The sequence below is a fragment of the Elephantulus edwardii genome, unplaced genomic scaffold (assembly GCF_000299155.1).
Source record: "Elephantulus edwardii isolate Elephantulus edwardi_28Jun2011 unplaced genomic scaffold, EleEdw1.0 scaffold00032, whole genome shotgun sequence".
Classification (NCBI taxonomy): domain Eukaryota; kingdom Metazoa; phylum Chordata; class Mammalia; order Macroscelidea; family Macroscelididae; genus Elephantulus; species Elephantulus edwardii.
This window is the reverse complement of record NW_006399782.1, coordinates 1,244,723-1,262,301: the sequence shown is the minus strand read 5'-3', so window position 1 is coordinate 1,262,301 and position 17,579 is coordinate 1,244,723. Positions and strand designations below refer to the sequence as shown.

General features: G+C 49.0%; 1 protein-coding gene across 1 annotated transcript in view; it reads right to left on the bottom strand.

Annotated features, from left to right (window-relative positions):
• Positions 1 to 17,579, bottom strand: part of MFI2 (antigen p97 (melanoma associated) identified by monoclonal antibodies 133.2 and 96.5) — a 41,821-nt gene that overhangs the window by 7,206 nt on the left and 17,036 nt on the right. The window contains exons 7-14 of the mRNA XM_006884286.1: positions 11,585 to 11,772; positions 10,020 to 10,200; positions 9,276 to 9,427; positions 6,475 to 6,571; positions 5,139 to 5,333; positions 3,862 to 4,018; positions 3,704 to 3,771; positions 1,989 to 2,176 (exon numbers count right to left, since the gene is read on the bottom strand). Of these exons, the coding sequence (XP_006884348.1) occupies positions 1,989 to 2,176; positions 3,704 to 3,771; positions 3,862 to 4,018; positions 5,139 to 5,333; positions 6,475 to 6,571; positions 9,276 to 9,427; positions 10,020 to 10,200; positions 11,585 to 11,772 (1,226 nt within the window). The remainder of the gene's footprint in view (positions 1 to 1,988; positions 2,177 to 3,703; positions 3,772 to 3,861; positions 4,019 to 5,138; positions 5,334 to 6,474; positions 6,572 to 9,275; positions 9,428 to 10,019; positions 10,201 to 11,584; positions 11,773 to 17,579) is intronic.

Sequence of the window (17,579 nt, the reverse complement as noted above, 5' to 3'; positions counted from 1 at the left end):
ATGAGACATGCTTGACTTGAAGGCAATCAACAACAACAACAACAACAACAAGAACTAGAGAAGAGTATTGAACATACTATGGACTGCCAAGAGAACAAACAAGTCTGTTCTGGAGAGAGTGAAACAAAGATGCTCTTTGGAGGCAAGGATTTTGAAGCTCTGTCTCACATACTTTGGGCATGTGGCCAGGAGGGACCTGTCCCTGGAGAAGGGCATCATGCTCGGGAAGGACAGCACAGAAGAGCAGGTCCCCAGATGAGATGGGTTGACACAGTACCTTGTATAATGAGGGTAGGTGTGTTGGAGACAGCGAGACTGGCTCAGGACAAGGCAGGGTTCAGAGCTGCTGTACACAAGGTCACTATGAGTCACAGGTGACTTGATGGCACATAACAACAACTACCATGGATGCTGATTACAGATTCAAATAAAATGAAATAATTGACAAATTTTTACCCATCTATCATGATGTTATCTACTGGCCCACTGGTGAGGACTTTTGTTTTCTTGATGTTGAGATATAATCCATATTGAAGGCTATAACCTCTTATCAACAACCTGCATTGTTTAGAGGATACAACATTGCTTGCTAAAGTGAGGAAGACTTGAAAAGCTGACTTCAGAAGGGCAAAGATTATAGCCCTCAATATGGATTACCTCTCAATAACATAAAAATCCTCAGCACTAGGTTAATAGGAAACATCAGGATAGATGGAGAAAAGATTGAATTGCCAATTATTTCATCTTACTTGAATCCATAATCAACACTGGTGATAAGAGCAGTCAGGAAATTAAATCATGTAAAAATCTGCTTCCGGGAATCCCTCCAAAGTGTTAAAGAGCAAGGAGTAAGGTGCACCTGACCCAAGGCATGTTCTTTTTGATCCCTTGCTTTGCATCTGAAAGCTGGACACCGACTAAGGATGACACAAGGAGAACTGATGGCTTTGAGCTGTGTTGTTGGAGAAGAGCATGGAATATCCCACAGACGGCCTAAAGAACATGCAAGTCTGACTTGGAGAGAGGATAACCAGGGTGTTCTTTGAGAGCAAAGAGGGTGAAATGTCATCTCACATGCTCTGGGCCAGGCCTTGGAGAAGAGCATCGTGTTCAGAAAGGTGGAAGGTCAACATAAGAGAGAAAGAAGACCTTCCAGAGGATGGTTTCACGCGGTGACTCTAACAATGGACTCAGGTATATCCGAGATGATGAGGACAGCACAGGATAAGGGTTCATACTTGTGTAAACAGGGTTGCTAAGAGTCACTGTTGACTCAGCAACAAGTAGCAACAAGTCTTTGGTTTTCTGCAGTAAGTGCTTCAAGCCTTCTTCACTTTCTGCAAGCAAAATTGTTTATGGCTGGTATTTAACGAGGTGAGTCTGGGTGAGAGCAACAGGGGTAAAAGGGCTTCAGACTGAGCTGGGGGCCTCCAGAGTTTCAGGTCACGGAGCTGAAGAGGAAGCTGAAAGGAGATTGAGAAGGAGGCTTCCAGGAGAGACAAGAAGAGAGCTGGGCATCTGGGAGGACTTGGGAACACAAGTGGGAAAAGTGATTTAAGGGGTGAGGGTGTGGCAGGCTGAGGACCTGCAACGTGGAGTCCCTGGAACCTCGATGAGGGCAGTCTCAGAGCCTGTGGGGGCCTGTCTAGACGAGTCTCTGTCCTTGGGGGAGAGCAGAGGAGAGGAATCGGTGATCCCAAAGCACAGCTAACTCTTTGGAGTTTTGCTATCAAGGGGAGATGGAGAGCAGGAAAATACGTGTTTGATTTTAAAGATGGTGGAAGTGATGGGTTTGTTTGCTGATGGGAATGATCCAGAGAAGATGGAAACTTTACTGACACAGGCGATGGGAGGGTGTGGGATTAGCAGTTGTTGAGGGATGCTTTTGGGTAAGTGAAACTCACAGAATACCCCCCAGGCTTCTTCCATTCCTCGGAGAGGCTGGTCCCTGCTCCCGCCCCCACCGAGCAAGCCTGGGCCTGGCTCACCTGGGCTTTGTCCAGCAGTCCATACACAGAGAAGATGTTGGTGTCTGGTCGAACCACAACGGCGTGGGATGGCATCTGTGCCAGGTTGCAGGCCGAGAACTGGGACACCTCGGCCCGAGCCCCGTTGGGACACAGCAGCTCATAGTCCTCAAATTTGAGTCCTGCAGCCCAGGGCTCAGGATTATGGCCTGAGGAGATAGGCAGAGAGAGAGACTGCTATCCTCTTGGACCCCTAAATCCTTCACTGTGGGGAGGATTCTCCAACTGCACTGTCACCAGGGCCAGACAGCCCAGCCATGCTAATGATATTTCAGAGTTTTGCCTACTGACCATTTACTATGGGACGGGCACTTTAGAAAGCTTGTTTGGAATGGAGACAGAATGGATAGGTAATGGACACTGCATTAGAACAGAGGAGGGGAAGAACTATCTGGAAGGAATATATGATTATGCATTATACGTATGAGAACAATCGGCTTTGCAGGGAGGGTTCGGGGTGGGGTGGAGAGAAAATGTGCAGCAATGAATAAATGAAAAGAGAAAAAAAAAGAAAAACCTTTGGTCCTTGAGATAGTAATGCAAGGCATTGTGACTTCCACTTTCAGGTTCACCTCACCAAAGAACCCCTTCTGTGGGTGTTGAATATTGGAGGTGAGGTGGGGTCCGCAGGGTGACAGTGGACGCCCCCCACACCAGAGACCGACATCCTCAAATCAGAGGTGCAGCTTCATCTGGGGAATCTGTGAGATGCCACTTTAAGGGCTGCAGTTGCAAAGCACCTCATTCAGATGGTCTGGGGTGTATTTTGAAGTGAGCCTGTATTTTTCAGAACCTGTATTTTAAACCAGGAACCTGTATTTTAAAGCGAGAATCCCAGTGATTCTGAAGCAGGTGGTTTGGTCCAAGATATCCCAAAAAACACAGCTCACAGGAGCCGGTTGGTTTTATGTTTTCAGATATTCACTTCATGGCCACCCTCATCCCACTTCCAGAAGGAACTTGAAATCAATCCAAGAATAGAGATGAATATAATGACGATGAGAAATGAGTGGGGAGGTGGGACAAAGAGCGGGGTGCTTTACTGCAGTGAATCTCCTAAGGTCTTTTCTAAACCTCACCCCCGACTCCGTCCCAGGGCCACAGGCTGGGCAGGTCTGGCCCCAGACAGAGCCCTCACTTTGTAGGGGAGCATCCATCCAGGTGTCCCTTGTGGTGGGAGGCTGGGCAAGGAGAGGGACAACACACAGGCCTCAGGGTTTGAAGCTCCCTAATCCCCCCAGCTCTATCACACAAATAGAATCCCCCTTGGCATGGCAGGGTCGGGGATCTGAAATATGGATTGATGTTCATTCCCCAACGGGCTGTGCTTCCCCTTCTCCAACTCCCCAGGGTCAGTGTTACTGGACTAAATCTCCATGAAAAGACCTATTAGGACAGGATCAAGAAGACCTCCAGTGTTTGGGGTGTTAAAGCCTGGGATGTGGAGAGGGCCTGCAGAATATACAAAGAGCCGGCGTTGGAAGGTCCTCAACACCAAAAAAAAAAAAAAAAAAAAGCCAAAACTGCCAAGGAGTTTGTTCATACTCCCACGGGGCAGGCCTGCTAGGCCACACAGGCCCCCAGTCCCTGTAACATCCAGGGCCTGGGTTGCGCTGGGTGTTGGAACAGCCCCCTCACACGTCTGGCCCAGCTCTGGCCCGAGTTCCCACACACACCATTTGTGTTGTCAAAGACGGTTGTATGCTTGACGAAGGCGACCTCCCCAGCATTCTCCACGAGGCACCTGCAGATTGGGGAAGTGGCAGACATTAGGAAGGAGGCTCCCTCCCTCTGCACCAGGCCCACACCCGCCTGAGGGCTCGAGACCGAGTACCTGAAGGCACCGCTGTAGCCGTAGTATCTCTCCTGGCTGTTGCCCACGCACTTGTTGCGGCCCTGCTCGTCACCCACGCAGAGCTCACACAGTGAGGATGGGTAGTTTTTGGGGTTGTTCACAGGCATGCAGCTGGCACTGAAGAACTCGCTTACTGCTGTGTGGGAAGGGAAGGGGCTGTGGTGAGGCTTTAGTGGAGGATGGGGCAGGCCCGGGTGGGCTTCTCCCCACACATCTGCTGCCTTGTCTGGCCCTCCAGCTGATGCCACCACTCCACACTCCACACCCAACAAGAGCAGCAGTCTCCTCCTGTCAGGATCTCAGGGAGGGTGGGGATTGAGAGGTAGCTGAAATAAAGGAATCCCATCAACACCTCTGGTGAGTGGTCACTGGCCTTTTCTTGGATGCTGTTCGGGGACAGTGAGCTCACCACCTTATAAGCTCTTCTGTTCCAGTCAGACCAATACTTGTGCGTGCTTGCGAGGTGGTGGGGGCTAAGAAATGATGTTACCTTCCCGAGGTGCCAGCCAGCACAGAAGTGTGTGCAGACGGTCCATGGAGCTGGGCAGCTTCTCGCTGCCGGCCTGCCTCCACCACCGTTACAGGATTTGACCCAGAGAAGGACCTCCTGGCACATGGTGGTGCTTGATGAAGGCCTCTTTAGCCTCCTGGTCTACTCCCACCCAGAACTGATACAGACACCTCTGTTCTTGTGCAGATGTTTGAATACTGACCAACAACGACTCCGGTAAACCCAAGGGACAGTCTTAAGGAGGAACAATATTGGCCGGGCCCATTCCTCACTCCCACTGCCCACAGACCATGGCTCCACACCACTGATAAGGAGGAAGGACTGGCCATGGGGGAGTAAGTGGAGAGAGAGTAGGTGCCATGGGACAAAGAATGACTAGACAGGATGGACCCCCTGGACCTCTATGTTGTTGTGTGCTGCTGAGTGAGAACCAACTCATAGCTGACCCTCTAGAGGGTTTTTCAGGGGCAATAAAGCCTATGGGAGGAGACTGGTCCTCTTTCTCTAACAGAACAGCTGGTGGATTTGAACCCTGTGCCTTCGGGTTGGCAGTGCAGCTCCTTGCCACTAGGCCACCAGAGCTCGCTGACTCCTCTAGGTGTGGCTCAGAATGTTTCCCAGCCTCCCCAGAACACACTCTTGTCAATGCTGCCTTTCTGTGGGGACATGCAGGAGGAGGGCCCGGGCTCTCAGAGCTGGCCACCATCCCCAGACAACAACTGGAACTGGTCCCTGTGAGAGGTACCTGTGAGGACGTCACAGTCCTTGGGCCGAATGAAGCCCTTCTGGATGAGGGCACCCACGGGGATGTCCCAGCCTGCAGGGCTGCCGAAGACGGGGTGGCAGGAGCGCTTGCCCCGCAGCTCGTCCATGGTGAAGGCGTAGGAGCTGTTCCGCTTCACCACGGCCACCACGAAATACGAGTTGCTCCTGTCCTCCGCTGGGGGAGAGGTGACATCACTGGAGGGCCTCTCACCTGGTCCTCCCCAGTGAGGGGAAAGAGGTGGATCCCACAGGACCCTCCCCTCGCACCCACTGCCCCAGCTCCCTCCGCTGGGAGCTGCCCCCTTGGCTTCCCAGGCTTGTCTGTGCAGATGAAAACCTGCGGCCATTAAGGGGTTTGGGGAGCTAATCTCCCCTGGTCCTGAGAGGCAGCTAAGCTGTGGCTCCATTTCTTAGAGACCTGCCCCTTCTCACAACAGTTTTCATGACAAAAGAATCTTCCTTTCCTTCACCCTCAGAATGCTGGATTCTGGGGGGCTCTGTGACTTTGGGTGCCATCCCAGTGAACCCTGTCCTAGGGTTTGGCTCTCCAAGGGGGACACAGGACAGTCAGTCTCCACACCCAGGTGCTGATTTTCTCACCTCCCGGGAGAAAAATACAGGCTTAGCTGAGGCCTCAGAAGCCTTTTCTCTAAGCTCAGAAAATTCTCACACGCAAGTGGAAGGCTGGAGGAGGGCCCTCCAGGGTCACTACAGAAGAAAAGCCAGATCCCAAGCTCAGGCTGCTTGAAGTGTAAGTATATGAAAAGGCAGGATCCTGGCAGGTCTGGGGCCAACACCCTCAGGGCTGGAAGAGGCCCAGAGACCCTCTGATGGAGGGAAGCCCGTGTCTAAAGGGATGGTTTTATATATTTAAAAACATTCTCTATCTCTCTCTCTCATAGTGGTCTGTAAAGTCTAAACTACTGCCTCTCTGACCCTCTCCAGAAGGTCTTGCCGTTGGTTCCAGATGTTCTCATTGAACAGATAGAGAAACTGAGGCCTGGACAGGAGGGTTTCTCCAGTGACAGCCAGCAGCCAGCTCACAGAGGGGGAAACTGAGCAAGAGGCAGTATTCCTTATAATCTGTGGCTGGGCCTGTTCCCCACTCCTGAGAGGGGGACCCCTCCCTAGCTCCCCTGCTTTTTCACACCATCTTCTGCCTGTGGCCTTTGGGGAGACTTCACAGCTCTTCTGAAGTCAGCTCCTGACCCAAAGAGCTGGCTGGAGCGTCTGTAAAGGGCTCAGGGGAGATAATTATATCCAAATAAATATCAGCATCTTCCCAGTTGAGGCAAGTGTCTGGCACCGACTCTCACCCGCATAGCGCTCCCCAGCCGCTGGAACCAGACCATAAAACTTCCCTGCCGTGTAAATGTCTTCACCCTTCAGGGTCACGACATCGATTTGGCCAGCCTGAAGGAGAACAGAGAGAATGATGATGTTAGGATGGGCCCCAGGATGATCCTGGGTGTGTTGGGTTCCGACTATGGTGCTAGGTCTTATCCTCCTGGAGATGGGGGGCCTCAGGCCCCCCTGGAAAACCTGGGAGAGTAATAAGAGATCTCTTCATCCCGTCTTGTCCATCAGTCCCTCTTGTCCCTGTGAGGCAAGAGCCACAGCATTGAAACCAACTGGCTCCTGAGTTTCTCTTTCTTTCTTTCAGCAACTACTTTCCCGGAGTTCCCTTGAGTGCCTTGTTCTCTGAGTGAAGCATTGTGTGCCCTCTGCCTTCACACTTGCTGGGGGTGCCTTCCTGTTGGGTGTCCATCCTTGTGAGGACAGTATACTCGCTCAGGGCTGGTGCACAGTGGGAGTGTAATATTTATCTGTCAGATGTATGTGGAATAGATGCCTGAGGCAGGTATTAAGGATGGTGGATCCCAGGGCCTGGTGGAGGAGGCTCCAGAGCTGAGGGATAAAGCCTTGTTTGAGGAGCAGGAGGGGCCCAGGGCCAGGACTCCCACAGGGCCTCCTGAAGTCTCTTCTGGCCACCCCCATCCCACCCCCTCTTGCCCACTCTGAAGTCTCTGGGCAGGTGGACCCTCTGAGCCTTCAAAGGGGTTGACTGGTGACTAAGTCACAGCAGTGTGTCAAGCCCTCTGTCCTCCTCAGTTCCTTGACCTCTCAAAAATAATTTTCTCAGCCTCTCTCAGCTCCAATTTCCACAACTAAAAAAGAAAAAAAAACAAAAAAAAAAACCCCAAAACCAACCTACACCACCTCACAACTAAACCAGCTGCTGCCGAGTCTATTTTGTTTTTATTTTTTACTTTTTTTTCTCCTCTCAAGTCTATTTTGACATGTAGCAACCCGGCAGGACTGCCGCACGGCGTTTCCAAGGCTGTGAATTTTTACAGAAGCAGACTGCTTCATTGCTCTTCTTCACTGCAGCCGGTGGGTTCAAACCACCAACCATGTGGTTAGCAAGTAAGCCCTTTAATCCCTGGGTCTAGGGTTCCTTCAACATCTGAAAATGGAAGTTAATACTTGAACTCATCCTATAAAGTTGCAAAGATTAATAGAAATGGTTTAACACACAGGAAGCTTAGCTCTTGTGAGGTTACCCCGTTTATTCCTGCCCAGTCCCCTCTTTCCAGGTTCTATGGCCAGGGCAGTGTAGACACCTCTGGTGGGCTGTGGCTTGACCTGAGGCCTGCTCTGCAGAAGGTCCTGGGCAGGAGGTTGTATCTCCTGACCATCAGGCCTTCTTTCTTTCTTCTCAAAAACAAGAAGAGAAGCATCTAGGACAGGCTGACAAGCCTGTGCTCCGGCCTGAGACTGCATACTTGCGACCATTGGGATCTCATCCCTGACAGAAGGCCTTTTAGTGGCTTTTCTGTGCTCTGGTCTCTGATTCCACTAAGAGAATTGAAGCAGGTTTGAGCTGAACTGTGCTTCTGAGACCAGGGCCAGCGTTTGCAAGTAGAAGACCCCGAGACCAAACCCACTGCCCAGGAGTCAAGTGACTCACAGTGACCCCATAAGATAAGTAAGATTGCCTCTATGGTTTTCAAGGCCGTAAATCTCTTCAGAAGCAGACTCCCTCATTTTTCACCCTTGGAATCACTGGCCTTTCAGTTAACAGCGGAGCACTTCAACACTGTACCATGAGAGCTCCTGAAGGATCTAGCTTGTTATGGTCTTAAGTACTATCGAGCTGGAACTGACTCATAGCTGACCCTCCAGCAGAGTTTCAGAGGCAGTAAGTCACACAGGAGGAGACTGCCCATCTTTCTCCCACACAGCAGCTGGTGGACTCGAACCATGTGCCTTTGAGTTGACAGTGCAGCTCCTAACCACTAGGCCACCAGACCTTCCTAAAGGGTCCAAGTAAATTTTACGAGTTATGAAAAGCTACGAGAACAACAACAACAAAACTAAGATGGAATACATCAGAAAACAGTGTAAACTGCACTCAGTACGCGAGCACATATTGTTTTATGAGATGCTTTTTCATCTATGTAGATGTTGTTATGAGTAGGAAGTGACTCGTAGCCGCCCCTCCAGTAGGTTTTCAGAGGCTGTAAATGCCATGGGAGGAGACTGCCCACCTTCCTCTGGGAGCAGCTGGTAGACTTGAATTGTGTGTTTTTGGGTTGACAGTGCAACTCTTTACCACTGGGCCACAGGAGCTCCCTCTATATAGATGAGGAATTTCTATTTCCCACATATTTATATCTGAAGGTTTTCATATACTAAATATTGTCTACTAAACATAAAATATTTTTGTTCCTGAGGAACACTGTGAAACACGGTTTGAATCCACCAGTTGCTCGGCGGGACGATGATGGGCAATCTCCTCCCTTGCTATTTATAGCCTCTGAAAAGAGACTCAAAGAGAAGGGGTCTGACAGACACTCAGTGGTCCAGGCTGAGTCAGGCCTGTCTTCTGTTCCTTCTCCCCAAATCAGTGAACAATTTCCCCTCATCTAGGGAAAACAGGGACCCTACCCTGTTCCCTTTGTCTGTGGGCTGTCACAGGAGATCTCCCTGGGCTGCCCCCTGCACCCTGGAGGTCAGGTGGACCTGACAGAGGGTGGGTAAGGCCACCCAGGGCACTGCCTGCTGGCTGCCCCCCCGCCCCCCGTCGCCGGTGCCCTCTCTGCACCACCCTTACCTGGATGCGCTCCATGCAGTGCTGGGGGGAATCGGCCGAAACGCACTGGATCTCTGGTTTGAGTCTCTGCCGGCTGAAGGCCACGGCCATGTCTCCGCATTTCTGGATCTCGGGCGTAGACAGCACGCACCAGCGCAGGTAGTGTGGCAGCCCTGCACAGGTGTGCACCCGAGGTCACCACCAGGCTCACCAGGTCCCGGGAATCAGAGAGCATGGGCTGACCAGGCGGGCGCTGTGCAGGGCTATGACTCAACAGAAAGAGCTTGGAGCCAGATCCAAGGGGAATTCTGGCCCCTTCCCCCCTAAGCTGTGTAGCTGGGCTTTCTCGGGGCTGTCGGAGGCCGAGACAGATCACACTGTCATATCTCTGTCGGAGGCCAAGACAGATCACACTGTCATACCTCTAACCCCGCATTGGGCTCTCCACTTTCCCGGCTTCAGGCAGAGTGTGGGATGAGGGCTCAGGGCAGGAAGGGAGGCAGGACGTGGGGGGCAAAGAGGAGGAGGAAGGAGACACTGTGGAGACTGACTGGACGTGTCCCCAGGTGGTTTATGGACAGACCCTGGTGGCTAGATCCTGGTCCCCTGAAGCAGGAAGGGCTTCAAACAGCAGAGGTGCTTCCTGCTTACCCCCGGAGTGTGGGAAGTGAGGAACAGATTCCCACAGAGACCCAGGACTCGTGGGGTGGGTGTCTGCCCCCGGCCACACTCACGGCCAGGTGAGCTGGATGTGAGGTGACTTACGGCTGGGGTCACAGAGCAGGCCTTGCATGGCATGCAGGTACTCGTGGCCCAGCCACGCCTCGTAGGTCTGTGTGGCGATGGGCACCAGCTCCGAGGTGGTGTCTTTGAACAGCAGGTCTTTCTGGCCGTAGGCCTCTGAGCTGAACATCTGGAAGCTGCTGCCCTCGTGGCTGAACAGACGCTGTGTGTGAGGGAAGGGGTGAGGCGAGGGTGTGCTGCAGGGCTCCCCTCCCTTCCCACAGTCCTGCTGCCTGCTCCCTCCTGTGGTGACCGCAGGTCAGGGGCCCCTGTCAGGACCAGGTGACACCACCTCCCCCATGAGCCTCCTGGGCTGCAGGTCACCATGTGGTTCTCTCCGTCCCTGTTGTCCCCTGCCGTTTGTAGCATGACTTAGGGTTGGGGTGTGGGTGATGTGAGGACCTACATGCAGGGGACCTGAGGAAGAAGAGTCCTCGGGAAGGAATCCTACTAAAGCGTGCAGGCCCATGAGGACAGTGAGGGCGCATCTGCCACAGACCACAGCCCCACCCTCTCAGGTAGGTGGGCTCTGTCTGTTTCTGGCCCCCAGAGACCCCCTGCTCCCTAGTACTGGGCCTGACCTCATACTCCAGTGAGGGGCTGGACTCTAGCTGGGGAGGAGCAGCTGCATCCAGCTTGTCCAGTTCGTGGCTTTCTTCCCCCCAATTCCTTGGCTCCTGCCCTCCCGACCCGGGAAGGTCACATGGAGGGCGGGGACTGAATTCTGTGGGCTTTGCAGTTCTCTAGGATCTGCGTCAAATGCTATGGCTTTAAACAAACCAACAAACCACCTGAACATAAGCGTGTCTTAGGTCTCCCGTAATGCCCAGTACTGGTAATTCATTCCATGCTGTGTGTCTGTGATTGTTAGCAGTTCTACTGAAGAGACACAACCAGTTTGTTAACAGGGACCTGACCCAAACCAGCTGAAGTTCCAGCAGAGGGAGGAAGTTAAGCACGTATAAATTCTAGAGCCGGGGTGCCTGGTTCAACCCCTGGCTCTGCCTCTCAGACAAGCTGCTTCACCTCACAGCCTTGGCTTCCTACCTAGTTCAGAAGGGGGCGAATTATCTCAGACTCCTACCTGGGCTGCCGTGGCTGGCTTGTAACTCTCTCCTGACAATCACTATCACTGTGGAACGTGGTGGAGGGATGTGCCAAATTTATCTCTGTCTTGTAAGCAGCAATTTCAGTAAAACATTATTCAACTAACAGTTGAAGGCAGCTAACAATAGCAACACTAATACCCGGACATGGATCGTTGCTGTCATTTGCTAACTGGGGGTCTAGTTGTGGTTTTAAGAGCCACAAAACAAAGAGTTTTCTCTGAGGGTCCCTGAGTCTCCAAGTCTCCTTCATCCAGCTCTTTCTGGACAGCCCTCCTCTCCGTCACTAGCTCAGAGGGTCACTCATGCACACTGACCAGTGCAGCACAGAGGCCTGGGTCCCCCTGCTGGGTCCTGTCTTGCTGGGATGGTCCTGAGCTCCCATCCTGGGGAGATGGGAAGACCCAGCACCCCCGGCCTGAGTGGGTGCTCTGTGCTCACCTGGCCTTCATTGAGGAGCCGGAAGACGAGGCCCCCATCCATGTCGGGCCTGATCACCACAGCGTGCGCTGGCACCCGGGCCAGGTGGCACTGCCTCCACTCGGTGACATCGGCCCTGCTGCCATCCCGGCACAGCAGCTCGAAGTCCCGCGACAGCAACTGCTGGCCCCATGAGGGCAGGGTTTTCCCTAGGAAGACGGGAGGACTGAGGTGAGCCAACCGTGTGCTGAGAGAGCCTCTGAGGACAGTCAGAGGAAGGCCCTGGTCAGAGCAGGGATCTGGTCCAAGGAGGGACTGGTCAGAGGAAGGACTGGCCAGAGGAGGGACTGGTCAGAGGAAGGACTGGTCAGAGGAGGGGATGGACAGAGGAGGGAACTGGTCAGAGGAGGGACTGGTCTGAAGAGGGACTGGTCAGAGGAAGGCCCTGGTCAGAGGAGGGACTGGTCTGAAGAGGGACTGGTCAGAGGAGGGACTGGTCAGAGGAGGGACTGGTCAGAAGAGTGATTGGTCAGAGGAGGGACTGGTCTGAAGAGGGTCCTGGTCCTAGGAGGGCCTTGGGAGAAAGAGGCTTGGAGAGGCTGGGATGCATGGACCACAGACTAAGACTAGAAGCACTGCTCTAGAAGGCGAGGGCCCAGAACTACACCAGGGAGGACGTGAGGACCCAGGACTACATCAGGGAGGAGGCAAGGGCCCAGGACCACACCAGGGCGAAGGCCCAGGACCACACCAGGGAGGAGGCGAAGGCCCAGGACCACACCAGGGAGGAGGTGAGGATCTGGACTACAGAGGTGAGGGCCTAAAACTACACCAGGAAGTAGATGAAGACCCTTGAATTGCACATAGGAGGAAATGAGGTCTCAGAGCTGAGCATGGCGAAGACCAGCTTTGTGGCTCTATTTAAGATCTGCTTTCTTGACATTGTTGTTGTTAGGTGCCTATGATCAAGTTGACTATGATTCCTGGTGACCCTATCAACAGCAGATCTGAGCCTTGCCCTATCCTGTGCTAGCCTTACAATCTCCAGTAACTAGAGCTTTTACAATAGGTTGTTGTTGTGTACCGTAGAGTTGCAACCAACCCATAGCTGAGTCTGTAGCAGGTTTTCAGAGGCAGTTAATTGCACAGGAGGAGACTGCCCATCCTCCCACAGAGCAGCTGGTGGATTAGAACTTTGTGCCTTTGGGGTTGCAGTGCAGCTGCTTGCCACTGGGCCTCCAGAGGTCCCTTTTAAAATAGGTAATGCCTAATATTTGCTGGAAGCTCTGATGCTCTAGGGGGTAAGGAGTGGTGCTGCCACTCCAAACGCAGCCAGTGCTAATCCAGCAGCTGCTGCAAGGGAGAAAGCTGGGCAATCTTTAAATTCTGAGATTTACAGTCTCTGAAAACCTGCTGGAGAGAGAGCTATGAATTGGTTCCGACTCAACAGCATATAACAACAATGACAATATTTGCTACTTCTCACCAGCTTCTTATAACAAAATGAATTTGAGATGTCTGATAATAATGCAATATATTTAAATGGGATTATTTATTAAAGATAAAGAGAGTCAGAGAAGGGAATTTTTCTATCATAAAAAATGAGGAAGTATGCAATCCTAGAGGTACGCTGTTTGAATCCACCAGATGCTCTGCTGGAGAAGGAGAGGCAATTTCCTCTTGTACCAGTCAGATCTGATTTGACGGTACACACACACAAAATAATAAAATAAAATAAATGAAGAAGTGAACAGTGGTGTTTTGGGCCAGAGAATCCCACAGCAGATAGAGACTCAGACCAGAGTAGGAGCAGCCACTGAGATGGTGGAGAACCTTGTACCAGCATGAGACAGCCTCACAAAGCCAGAGAGCACGCAGGGTTTCACTCCAGCTCACTGGTGGAGGGGCGGGGGTAGACACCATAATTGGCAGAATAATAAGAGCTGGGAAGCATTGGACCAGATCTGAGACCCAGGGTCCAGTGAGGTTTAGTTAAGCTGGAAACCTGACTGCAAATATACCTGAGAAGAAGCTGTTCTGACTGAAGAATTGTACCTTAGTGTTTGCAACCCAAATTGTAGCCTGTTATTTCCCTAATAAACCCTATGCTAGTGAGGGAGAAAGAATGAGAAAGATTGTAGGATGAGTGTGGGGCTCTGACTAGAGCACAGAGGGTGGAAGGCTGAGTGTAGGGCGCAGAGGATCATGGTCAAAACGAATCTAAACAGAATTGACCCCGAGCTGTGACCCAGAAAGAAAAGAGCAACTCCTCAAAGCTCTCTCCAAAATGCCAACTATTAGTTTGATTCATTTCCTTCAAATTATTTTTCTCTCAGCATATACTTTTTTCCTAGTAATTTTAAAAATTGTGACTTTAGTGAAAGTTTACAAACAAATTTATGAGCTTCTCCTCCATATTTCCTTTTAAGGAGACAGGTCCATACCTTTGAAATATAACTTTCTAATAAATCTATCTTTACATTTTCACCTTAAAACACACACACACTGGTTTTCTAATTTAATCACTCACATTATGTTTTATACATGTATACATATTTCATATTTTTTGTTGTTGTTGTTGTTGATTGCCTTTGAGTTGAACATGATTCATAGCGACCCTTTGGAAAGCCTGAAGACTTTCTATTACTATCAACATTTATACAAGTTCATAGAGTTTCCAGAGCCATGGTGTTTAGGGAGTGGATGCCATTCCTGCTTCCAATCAGCTGAAGACCCAGGCCAAAATGGATTTGAAAAACACCCAGGCCAGCACACTAGGCCTTGATTGGCTCCAACAAGAGGCTCCTGGCCCACAGCTCAGAACCCTCCAATACCAGTAGCTCACACACGGTTACCATTAATTACAATAATCACAGTGTAACCCCACTCACCTCAACCATCTCTCTATGACTCTCAATTCTATTAATCCTTCTGTTCCTCCTTCCTGCCTTCTGGGCTTTATCTTAAGCATATTTATTTTTAATATGGGTATGGATATACTTGATAGACAATTATACATCTTGCTCTTTTTCATTTACCATAAAATATTTTTCCTGCATTATTATTGTATCATTTATAATTAATATTATAAATTAGAATTACGATTATATTACTATTGCATTATTAGAAAAACTTTTCACAAAACTCATCCATGTCTTAATACATGACAAAACTTACTTGAAATATGATGACTAACACCAAATAGGAATAAAATGAAAATATAGAGTAAGAAGACAAGTAACAAATAACTGTAACTAAACCCCAAAACACTCTACAGAATAATGTTCTTATTGTTTTTAAATCTTAAAGTGAAAGAAAAAAGCTTCTGCTAGGAGACAGAAAGGGAAAAGACTATTTGGGAGGATTACCTTTGTTCACTCCAAAGCTATTTAAGAACAAACAATAAACCCAAAAAGAATAACAATTTGGAAAACTTCATAAAGGTCATTTTTAATGGCTGAATGATAGTTTATAGCTTTCTTAACAATTACTCAGTGCAATTCTACCCCTCCTTCCCAACGATTCTCTATTTTTAAACTACTGCAGACCATTTTTTAATTGAGAATTCTGAGGTATCATTTGGTCTTCTTGAGAAACTCACCTGCACTCTGGTTTCACTTTCTCCATCATGGATCTGTTTGTTCTCTCGGAAGTACATTCTGTATTTAATACTCTTCATTAGCACAACTCAAAGACATAAATTCTTCTGTAATTCTTAGTCATTGTCCACCTCTCAGATGTAAAGCAAGCAACTGAAAAGACCATGGACTGAATCAGGCACACCTTAGTCTCTAGACTGACATCGTTGCTATTCAGTACTCTGGAGAGGTTCCTGACAGCCGACTTTCCAGTGCAACTTATCTTTTGATTTCCTAACTGTTGGTGCCAAGAGTGTTGATTGTGGATCTAAGCAATGTTAAATCATTAACAAGATAAAAATTTTTCTCCTTCTATCATGATGCTGTTGGGTCATCGGTGAGGTTTTTTTATTTTCTTGATGTTAGGATGCAATCCATATTGAAGGCTATAGTCCTTGATTTGCTTTAGCAAGTTCTCACTTTTGATGAACAAGATTGTGTCAGCTGCATAACACAAGTTGTTAAGGAGTCATTCTCTAATTCTAATGGCATTTCTAATTCTTCTTCATAAAGTGTAGCTACTTGAAAGATTTGTTCACCATATAGATTGACAAGGTATAGAGAAAGAATACTTCCAAGACACACTCCTTTCTTAATTTTGAATCATGCCATGTTCCTTTGCTCTGTTTGGACAAAAGCTTGTTCTGCGTATAGGTTTCACACGAGGACAATCAGGTGTTCTGGGATTCCCATTCTTCTCAATGTTAGCCATAATTTGTTGTGATTCACACAGTCAAATACCTTTAATTTATCAATTAAACATAGATAAGATATTCTTCTGGTACTTTCTGCTTTAAACCAAGATCCATCTGACATCAGCAGTGATATCCCAGTGCCATGGCTTCTTCTAAATTCTGCTTGCATTTCTGGTAGTTCTCTGTCAATGTTCCAGTTGTTTTTGCATAATGTTCAACAAGATTTTATTTGCATGTGATACTAATGCTATAGTTCAATAATTTCCACACTATTGGATCACTTTTTTTTTTGTAATGGGAATAAATCTGGATCACTTCCAGTCAGTTGGACAGGTAGTTGTCCTCTAGAATCTTGGCACAACATGGTGAGCAAGTCCAGGACTGCAACTGTTCATTGCAATATGTCAACTGGCATTCCATCAATTCCTGGGGCCTGATATTTAGCCAATACCTTCAGAGCAGCTTGAATTTCTTCCTTTATTACCATTGGTTCCTGATTATGTGCTGCTTCCTAAAACGGTACTGTGTCAGGCAATTCTTTTTCATACAGTGCCTCTGTGTCCTCCTTCCATTGTCTTTTGATGCATCCTGGTTCATTCAAGAATTTGCCCCTAACAGTTTTCAGTATTGCAACTCAAGACTTGAATAGCCCTGCTTTTACCCCTACCTGCCAAATTATGTTTTTATTTTTTATTATTTTTTGTGCATGTACCATCAAATCATATCTGACTGGTACAGGAGGAAATTGTCCCTCCTTCTCCGGCAGAGCATCTGGCAGATTTGAACCATGTACCCCTGGGATTGCAGTACAGTTTCTTGCCACTAGGCCACCAGAGCTCCCTAATTCTTTTTGCTTTAAATCATTTTGGAGGCTAAATCCAGGTCAGCCCAGTTTTGTAAGACTGTCCTACTCTGGGTTTGGATGAGCACTAATCTGAGATCTAGATTCTGTCCTGTTTTAGATAATTTCCCCTCCTTTCTTTCTCAAAGCTCATGTTGCTTACCTTCATGAAAGCCAGAGTACATGATTACGGACTTCTAAATGCAATGATGAATACAAAAGACAATGATTTGGGAAACAAACAAACAAACAAAAAAACAACACCAGACTTTCTGCAATATCTACAACCAGAGACAAAAGCCTGATGGGCGGAGAGTGAGTGAGAGGAGGGCCTGACTATAAACAAACCGGAGGGGATTCTGGGAGTAAAGGTTCCCTGTGTGTCCTGATTGTGGCATGGGCACACACACCAACACAAGTTTTGGCAAAGCTCATATCTCATACCAGAAAAAAGTTACTTTTGTTGTACATAAATTATGCCTAAGTTTAAAATACATAATAAATACATGCAAGAGAAGAATAGGCAATCTCCTCCCTTTTGATTAATTGCCTCTGAAAACCCAGTGGAGGGTCAGCTATCTGTCGGTTCCAGCTCGATAATACATAACAACAACAAGAACAATAAACACATATATTATCAGGGAGCTCTGGTAGCCTACAGATAGGGAGTTGTGCTTCCAATCCAAAGGAAGGTGGTTTGAATCCACCAGTTGCTCTGAGAAAGAAAGATGGGTAATTTTCTCCTGCGTGATTTATGTTGTTGTTGTTGTTGTTATGTGCCGTCGAGTCGCCTGCGACTCATAGCGACCCTATGTACAACAGCCCTAAACTCCGCTCTGTCC